This window comes from Artemia franciscana, chromosome 2 (genome assembly GCF_032884065.1).
Source record: "Artemia franciscana chromosome 2, ASM3288406v1, whole genome shotgun sequence".
NCBI lineage: Eukaryota > Metazoa > Arthropoda > Branchiopoda > Anostraca > Artemiidae > Artemia > Artemia franciscana.
Window position 1 is genome coordinate 53207728 of NC_088864.1, and position 10425 is coordinate 53218152.

The following is a 10425-nucleotide window of genomic DNA, read 5'->3' on the forward strand; positions in this document are numbered from 1 at the left end:
GCTCCAACCGTTAAGATCAGAGCCTAATGGGTTCCAACTTACCAGGTTGCAACCCATGTTGCTCTTCCCTGAGATGTGAGTCTAGGACTGCTCTTAGGCGTTGTAGTATTACTGAGGCTAGTATTTTACAAGGCACAGACGTCAAATTGATGCCCCTCCAATTGTCACAAATTTGTGCATCGCCTTTCTTGAAGAGTTTGACCAGTATACCTCTGGTCCAATCTTTTGGGACTTTTTCGTTATTCCAGATGGCCACTAGAAGAGCAGTCCATACGAATATGCAGGCTCGAAGGGACGCTTTCAGCATCTCTGCCGTGATCCCATCGACTCCAGGTGCACGTCCATTTTTCAGCTTTTTCACAGCTGTCGTCACTTCTTCCGTACTGGGTGGGTCAGCACTTACGTCAATTTGTAAAAATGGCGTATCCGGTACTGTTTCTGGATCATCAGGTCTGGGCCTATTTAAGACTTTCTCGAAATGTGAGGCCCATCTCTCGTTGGCTTTCTGTGGATCCGAAATAACGTCTTCTTTTTCATCTTTTACAAGGGATATACGATCTGTTTTCTTTCCAACTATCTCGTTTGTTAGTCGATAAAACAGTTTTGAGTCTCTTCTGCAAGCGCTGCTTTTCTCTCAATGGCAATTCTTTTGTCTTTCCTGGCACTTCTTTTCACCGCTTTATAATCTTCTTTGTAGTGGAGCTGTAATTGGGCTTTTTGCTCTGGGCTCGACGTATTCAGGATAAGCGTTTGGGTCTCCTTGCGTTTAATGATGTATTTCCAGGTGTCATCCGATATCCATTCTTCTTTCTTTCTTTTCTTGAAGCCAAGGTTGGCCTTCGCAATGTCATGGTACACACTCTTGACTGAGGTCCATGTATTCTCAACATCAAAGTCATTGGTTTCGTCGAGCTGATTTAACGCTTCAAATCCGTTATGTAGAGATATACAGAAGTTTTTGCGGATGTCAGGATCTTTCAGCTTATCGGTGTCAAATTGTTTATGTGTTGCAGTGTTAGTTTTCCGCTTCTGAGCTTTCAGTTTGATTCTTACTTCGGCTATCATCAGGATGTGATCTGAATTAACATCCGCTCCTCGAAAACCCCTCACGTTACATAGGCTACTTCTCCAACGTCTTGACATTAGGAAATGGTCGATTTGATTCTTCGTTCGGCCGTCGGGGGACACCCATGTGTACTTGTGAATCGTTTTATGGTCGAACATACTACCACCTATTATCAAATCGTTGCTTAGTGCATAATCGATTAGGAGTGTGCCATTCTCATTTATCTTTCCCATGCCATGTGGGCCCAGAACTTCAGGGTAGTACTGGCGGTCTGCACCAGCCTTAGCATTTAGATCGCCAACCACGCAGAGTACATCATGCCTGAGAACGTCTTTGGTGACCGAGTGTAGCATGTTATAGAAAGCATCTTTCTCCTCTTCATCAGCTTCGTTGGTTGGAGCGTAGCTTGCGATGATGGTCATTTTTGTGTGATTTGATACGAAGCGGGCTGTCATTATACGTTCGTTAATTGGGTTCCAGTTTGTCATTGCTTTGTGTGCAAGTGGCGACATCAGAAGTGGACGGAAGGGTGACCACTAAATGCCATGACATATCCATCACCGAACATCTCTAATCCATTTCCAGTCCACCTTATTTCACTGAGAACGAGTATATCGATGAGGTATTGTCTCATCTCTTTACAAACTTCATTATATACCCCGGGGGTATATAAGGTTTTTAAGTAAGGGGTGCTCGTATAAGTTCAGAGGTAGCTCATTTGCTTGGAAATTGAAAGTTCCAGCTACCATTGTAAGAGTCAAAACTGATCGTAGGACCCTACCGCAATCCTAAGTGATCATAGATCGTAGGATCTATCCTACACCCTCTTTTCCTTAAGTACATCCGATGGATTTGAGATACCTCTCCCTTCACCAATCGTAGGAAATATATAATTTGGGATATATATTAGCACATTAGGGGGAGGGGAGAGGTGAAGTATAGCAAGACTGCATGCAAAATATATTAACTACATTATTCCGCATATTATGAAACATGAATGATTAACCAAACTTCACTTTTTGGGTGGGGTCGATTTAATATGCAAGTACCGGATATGATTCTAAGGATTTGAGTTTCCATAACCATTAGACTTGGTTAGAGATATACAGGACTTTGGAGCTTTATTCACAAAAAAAGCACAACAAGATACTTGTTGTGCCTTTAAAAAAAAATAAAAAATTCAGGCTGAATTGTCCCTAGGAAAATTTTCGAGGGGGGGGACTTTCAGTGAGGATGGAGCTTTTTGAAGAGAATTTTACGGAGGGTTGTGTTTTACGTAGGATAAATTTCCCCGGATTGGTTTCTGTGAAATGGGGGGGGATTTTTTATGGAGGATTTTTTATGGAATCAGTCAGATTTACCGATATTATTTAAAAACAATCGGAAATCAAATAAGAAAACTTGTTTTCTTTGACTGAAAGTAAGGAGAAACGTTAAAGCCCAAAACGAACAGAAATAGTTTGGTATATGAAGGGGTCTCCCACTCCTCAATAACTTGCTCTTTTTGCGCTAAAGTTTGATACTGTTTATCCCTTTTATTAAGAATAGCTCCTGAAACACAAGGGCCGTTTAATTAGAACGGCAAAAACGATCAGAAAGTGTTTTTTTTTTTTAAATGAAAGAATGCTAAGGAGAATTCATCAGGCGGAATCATCTGCCAAAAATTTTCTTGGGAGAATTGTTAGCGAGGATGGAATTATCTGAGGGAAGGAGGGGCGTTTTACGCAGGTGGTTCTTTACTTAGAGGAATTTTCCGTTAAGGGAAACAATTTCAATGGAGGGGAGCCGGGTTTTTAGCATTTTATGAAGAACGATCAGAAATTAAATTAAAAAGAAACAAGCTTTTTTTTAAACTAAAAGTAAGGAGCGACATTAAAACTTAAATCGAACAGAAATTATTTCATATATAAGGATGGTTTTCCAATCCTCGATACGTGACACTTCAGCAAAATTTTGACTTTTTGTCCCAATTTTTTAAGAATTCATATACGGAATAATTTCTCTTTGTTTGAGTTTCAATGGTGCTCTTAACTTGTAGTTGAAAAAAACCTGGCAACGAACTTTAAATAAGGAGTGACCCGGTTCAATAGTAACCGATACTCGAATTTTGACACAAATAGATATATCAAAAGAACCGGCTTATTATTTTGATTTCAAATATATTAGTTTCTTAAATTTAAATCTTACTCATCAAAGACTACGAGCCTGAGAAAATTCGCCTGATCTTTTAAAAAAGGGGAAAACACCCCATAAGAGTCATAGAATCTTAATGAAAGTCATACTATCAGTTCCAGCGTATCAGAGAACTCTAGAGGTTTCAAGCTCCTATCTTCAAAAATATGGAATTTTGTTTTTTTTGCAAAGAAAAAGATGACGCATGCGTGTTTTTTTTTCAGGGGTGATCATGTCGACCCAAGTGTCCTAGAATAGTGGGAGGGCCTCATTCCAACAGAAATTTAAAGTTCTAGTGCGCTTTTTAAGTGACCAAAAAGATTGGAGGGCAAATCCCTCCCGAGATCCTTTTTCTCAAAATCGTCAGATCAAAATTTTGAGATAGCCACTTTGTTCAGCATAACTGAAAGGCCGAATAACTATATCTTTGGAAATATCATGATCCTCCACGCCCCATGGGGAAAGGTCTTTGAGTGGAAAAACTTGCTGCCGTATAGGCCAATTTTATAGGCAAACAGTATTTGTCGTATAGTATTCGTTATGGGGAAGTATTCATACATTTTTTTGGGTAGTGGTGGGTGAGTTTTCAGCTGGTTGAATTTTCTGTGGTGAGGGAAGTTTCGAAACGGTGAATTTTTCAGGGGAGATTTTACGCTGGGGGAATCTGCCAGAATTCCTATACGAAATTCTTTTTATGTACTGCTTTCTATTCGCCGACTCAATTTTACACATGGAGATGTTAAGGGTTCTTGTCCAGAGTAAATTCTCACCAGAATTGAAATGCCAAGAGAATAAATGCATAAGGAGTAGGGATTTTTCTGTGGAGGTGTAGCCAGATTTCCTGGTATTATTAAAAAAAAAACGATCGAAAATCAAAAGGAAAAATATTGTTTTTTATATTTAGTCATATTAATAGTATCATAGTATCATAGTGTCATAGTATTATAATATCATACTATCAGATTTATCATATTTATAATACTAATATTATCCTATTTGTTATTATCATATTATCATATTAACACTTCGTTTTCCAATAAACAACAGGTCCTTTTCCAACTTTCCTTTGTTCAATTAGTATTATCGTTCCAAATCAAGTGTTTTCCTTGAGAAAAGATTAGAAAACTTTCGTTTCCAGTTTGTAGTTTTTGACGTAAATGCAGGATAATCTTAAAGATAAAATTATATGTGTAATCACGATCGTAATAAACAGTATTTTAGTTTATGTTTGCAATAGAGATAAACAACTCAAATAAAAGTCATACTCTTTATTTGAGATTATTTGATTAAACTAATTGAACATCGTTCAAATCAAATGCTATGGTTTTGAATTTAAGCAAGGTGTAAACAATATATTTTAAAATAAATAGTAAATTAAAGTAAATTAAATTTAAAATGAAGTTAAGCAAGTATAATACTTAAGGACTATTCTAAGTAATATTTTAAGTAAATATATTGTTTTTTTGTAAAGTAAATTTTTCAGGAAAAGTTTAAGAAAGTCAGGGAAAATAGAATAAACAGTTTTTTATACAAAAATAATGTGTAACAATTGGAATATTTTGGCTTCATCAACGAAAAAGAAAACCCTAACTGCCTTATTTAGAAAATGAAAAAAACAAAGAAAACATACTTACACAATCCCCCCCCCAAAAAAAAACGAAAACACAATCCATGATGAATTTTGTTTAAATGTTTCCTGTTTCCTTCCTTTTTTTGTGCAGAGTTAGTGAGTTTTGTTGTTTTTTTGATATGTCTTAGTAAGGTTAGTTGGTTGTTTTTTTTTCATCGATAAAGGCTTCCAGATGCGAAGTTGAAATATTCTGATTTTTATATAATAGTGTTGTATAAATGTTCTATTTTATTTTATTGACTTATTTAAACATTTTACCCACTTGTCATGTATTTTTGTTTCAATTGTAAGATATGTGCTTTAAAATTAAACCCAAATTTTGATTTCTGTGGCCGGCGGGTTCGTCTTTAATATGGAATTTGTTTGCATCTGGTCCAAGACATTCTTCTCTTGTGAAGATCAAAGATAAGGTTCTTACAAATTCTTCCTTACTCTTGATGAAATTTCTAACCATAGTATAATTTCAAATAAGTTTTCTTTATTATATATTAAGTGTGACTCGCCTAAAGGTTGTGTTGGAAGGGTTTGGAAATCCGGAACAATTCTATTTGTGTTCATCCAAAGATATTTTTCTCTCTGGGGTGGTCTCAGAACCATATCCAGGATTTTACTTCAGGAGGGGGGGGGGTACAAAAATTAAAAAATGGATAAAAAAATAAATCAAGAACTAAAAGGGCAAATATATTTATATCACGAAAATAGAAATGACCGATGCAACAGCACGAAAGCACACACAAAAAAAAAAAAAAAAAAAAAGAGACAGAAGGTGAAAAGGAAGACTGTTTTCCTAAATTAGGGATTAATATAGACCAGCACTTGAATGAGGCCTTAACCCTACTCATCCATACAATCACATAGGTCAAACAGCATAGCCATACGCAATGAACCATAAAGAATAATCCAAGGACAGGCAGTCATGTCGTCAATAAGTATAAGTCGTCATTTACCAAACAATAAAAACAGTAAATACATATAATATATATATATATATATATATATATATATATATATATATATATATATATATATATATATATATATATATATATATATATATATATGTATATATTTGCGGGGGGGGGGGGGGTAAACCCCCTAACCACTGCCCTTAATTAGGCCTTGGGTGGTCTTAACTGTTATTTTTGACTTACTCTAATCGCCAACATGGTTTTCTGAATGAATTAGTTTAAACCAAATGTTAAGAACTTGAAGTACAGATTGATGAAACATATTCCATTTTGGCTTTATTCTTGTGCATTTTTGCTAAAAAATCCTGAAAATTATGCCTTTGGCTTTTAGATGCTCTTGACGACCAAGTATTTTGCAATACTTTTTTTTTCAACTTCCATAGGTTATGATGATTGAAATCCATTGCTGGAAGTTGAAAACATTTATCTATAAAGAAAAGAAAATGTCAGTTTATGTTTAATAGAAATTGAGCAGGAAATCTTCAATAAAGAAAGACTTTAATCAAATTTTAGGTTTTTAGACAATCTTTGACAATAATTTGTTTTGCATAGAGTTTTTTCTCGATAATACAGATCTGGAGATTGTGATCAGTAACTGGGAGCAAAAACGCTATATCTAAAAAGAACCAAGAGATTTGATTAGATTTAATATGACCAAAGATGGAAATCTCCAATAAAGAAAAACAGACAAATAAGTTTTTTTTTTGGGGGGGGGGATTCTATTACGACCAGTTGTTTGCACCAAAAACTCTTTCAATACATATGAAACGTATGATAAATAGAAAACAACCTAACGTCACTTTTAACAAATTTAACCTTTATAAGCAAGAACTTACCTCTGGGAGGGGGCTAAAGAAAGTAAAAGGTACATAGAAATTACATGAAAAGAGGAAAACTATAAAAAAACGTAAAAATTGTCAGATTTGAGGACTACCCAGGTTAAGAGGTACCTACCTCCCCTTGTATAAAATGATGTCTTATCCTCGTAACCACTTTAGGCGAGAAAAAGAGAAAGAAAAGACAAATTGACAATACAAAATTGTTGCAGTGAAAGAGATTTGACGGATTGTTCATGCAATTACTTGATTGAAAAAATTAACGGATGAATCCAAAATATATAATTGTGAAACCACAAGCTGTGGCCAGAGCGATTCACCCCTTCGCCCAACCCCGAGAATTTCCAAAGCTATGTCGTCGTAATAGTATACTTGTATGTCAAACCAAATTACTTAACTTCCAATAATAATATTAATGTAATAACCGTGTTTTTTCTTTCATTGAAAAAAGAAGTATTGTTTAAGATGAGGGTGTTGATTTTACGAAGGTTGACTGCAATTCTCGACATTACAAAAGAAAGTCATATGCAGTCTATTGAATTGTCCTAGCTTATTTGAAATAGAACTTTTTTCACTTTGTTTTTGTACATTTCCTTTTTCTGACAGTCCTGTTTAACCCTACCTTAAAATATATTTAGTATGATCTTTTTATTACTTTTAATTTGTGCATTCTACTTGCACAAGAAATATTCATTTCGTTCAAAACTATACACGCTATTCTTGAGCCTTACTTTTTATTCCTTTCTTTTTTCATTTTGTTTGACTAGTATGACCTTTATTAGGTAGATTTTTCTTAAATTAATTAAAATCAACTGAAAAGCCATCAAGATCAATTAATAATAAAAAAAAAAATGTTCGTGGGATTCATTAGTAGTTTTATTTAAATTAGTTGTTTTGTTCAAAAGAAGAATGCAACTGATTCAAGAAACGACTTAAGGGACAAATATCAAAACAAATGATAAGAAGAACAAAGGAACTGTTATTTCTTTTATTACGTTCTCCTTTCTTGCTTTCTCTTATGGAAATCTCCTCTAGGAGCAACAGTTCACAGTAGTTCAAATTCAAAACCAACCTGGTATGCAACAGAGGCCAACAGGCATTGCAGTTGGGGGGATGCAGTCAAATTTACAACAGCAACAGCAGCAGAGAATGATGAGACCAAACGTTCCAGCTAATCCCGGACGGAGACATCTGCTACAACAAGTATTTAAATCATTTGTTGCTACCACTAATAACAACCCATCGGAGCATCAAGCCACCTGAGGCCAAAGCAACTGTGAACGCTCATTATCGCCTCGTTACGTCTTAGTTTTTACTCCTCCCGTGATGGTTGGATTGCTCGGTAACCCCTACTCACATGACCTTTCACCCCATTCAAAGAGTTCCTGCTTTCTGCTTATCCCTGTGTCGTTTCCAACAACCTATTATCCAGCGATGTCAATTACAGACAACCTCCCTACATTTGCGTAAACTGACACCAAGGCTATTATCCTTCATCTGTAAAACGCAACTAATCATCTTAACCTGTTTAAATTATAGCTTTAGAAAACATATACGTATATAGTAACCGAAAGGAAAATCCTGAAACTTATATTTAAAATGCTTTTACAGAACTATGCTGAGTGTTCATTTTCCATGGGGGGGGGGAGGTTGTCATTTTGAGCTTGGTAAGATTTTGATATGCTAAAAGTAATTGCGTAAGGTGGGTCTTAAACTTTATTAGTGAATAGACAAAGAAATTACCCTCATTATAAATTAATCAAATGGGTAAATTCGTGGTAAAGCTTATTAATATAATGTAAACAAAGGAGTCAACTACAAATTTATCAGTAAAGCAAACCTACTTAGCAATGCTAAACTGGAATGTTTCATGCTGTACTTACTGATGATTTTCATACTAGTATTAAATATTTCTCATTTTTATCGACTTTCTTTATCGACTTCTTTTTTATCGACTTTTTCGACTTTCTTTTTTATCGACTTTCTTTGTTACATATATTATTGTTTATGCTGTAAATCTAAGAGTGTTTTTCTTGGTCTGTACATTGCTAACTATCTTGACAAAAAAGAATTGGATAATGATCTTTTGAAGTTAACTGTTTATTAGTTGTTAAGAGGAAAATAGTAGCATGAATGTTTGTGTTCCCAATCCCTCTGATGTGGTATTGGGGAATTTTTGAGTAATTTATTAAAAAAAATTCAGAATGTTTCAAATATTGTAAATCTGGATTATTTGTTTTGTCTAAACATTGCTTCGGAATGTTCCTGACAGAAGTTCTTAGCTTTGAAGTTCCAAGGTCAATAAAGTAAAACATTTTTACCCCCTCTACCCATCTTTTGTCTAATAATGCCTGAAAAATGCGATTTTACAAGATTCTTCTTTTGCTTGTTTCAAAAATGTAACTTTTAAGGAAGTTTACTTTTTCGTCAGCGTTACCATTTAGAAACGTGAAAATAGATAAGCACAATAATTAGTAAAGTTGGAATATGATGTTTACCTCTAAAGATTTAAAATTAAACGATCTAGTGATTCCCGAAGATAACCATAAAAAAGAAGAAAAGAAAAACCTTTTTGCATGCTGAACAATGGTCGACGTTGCGCAAGTACCGATCTCCTGAGTCTCTGCCTTTGGCCGGGAGTGGAATGCGAGGTTGGTAGAAAATCATACCCCCCCCCCCCCACCTAGATTTATCCAGGTACCCATATAGAGCTGGGTCGGCTCTGTGTGAGCTTATAGAACCGACTTCGGATTCCAAACCAAATAACTAGCTACACCAGGACTCGAACCCCTGTCCTGAGAATTTCAAGCATAGCGTGCTAACGACTCGAACGGCTCTAACCATACCTTCAAAGAAGAGCTACACATGCTTAAGCTGTTTTGTGCCGCATGTTTTTAGCTGATTTTTGTCTTATTTTCTATCCACGTTCCTTCTTCTTTAATTTTGCCTCCTCTTTGTCAGCAAGAACTTGCATAACTTTTTATGGAGATAGTTTTAATAAACATTTTGAATTCTTGATCCTTCCCAACTTTTAGAAACATAAATCATTTTTTAAAGTTTTTCTTAGCCAGTTCAAAAATACAGATTCCAATTTTGCTGTCTTAGTCCTTTGAAATAAACTGAAATGTATAGTGTCTGTTGAAGTATTTTAACCGAATTCAACCAGCCTCCAAAAAGTACTTCAAAGAATTGTTTTCTCTCCTAGATTCTAGGTATGTAACATTTTGTAGGAGATATCGTTCAAAACTTTGAACTTACCACTCTCTGAAGGGCATACATAGCCTCAAAAGATAGGTTAAAGAATTAGATATGCTTACTTGACTGCAATTTTTTTTTTTTTTTTTTTTTTTTTGTATAGTCTGACCTTGTGAAATTCTAATACTAACTCTAAATAACTTATGTCATGACTGAATGCCTAGAATTTTTGATGATAGAATCTTTTATAAACATATTTTACATAAAATAAACCACTTTATCGTGTAGAGTCCAAACACACACGATTCTATGGGGGAGCCTTTGTGAAGCTTCGAAGCTCCGCCTTCAGTACTCCCCAAAGAGAAGAGAATCTCAAAGTTTTAGATTTTGTGTTGTTGTTTGATTATTTTTTTAATGTCATGTTAGTTTAGTGTTTTGTATTAAGTAATAAAGAGCCAAAGCCATGGTTCCCAACTGATTTTGGGCTGTGGCCCACCTAGGCATTTCTAAAATCCTGATGCCCGCTTGTGATACTTAAATTTTCTTATTCGGAATTCT

General features: G+C 35.0%; 1 protein-coding gene across 1 annotated transcript in view; it reads left to right on the forward strand.

Annotated features, from left to right (window-relative positions):
* Positions 1–8317, forward strand: part of LOC136043567 (uncharacterized) — a 187309-nt gene extending 178992 nt beyond the window's left edge. The window contains exon 5 of the mRNA XM_065728493.1: positions 7708–8317. Within this exon, the coding sequence (XP_065584565.1) occupies positions 7708–7935 (228 nt within the window). The 3' untranslated portion in view covers positions 7936–8317. The remainder of the gene's footprint in view (positions 1–7707) is intronic.
* Positions 8318–10425: the final 2108 nt, after the last annotated feature.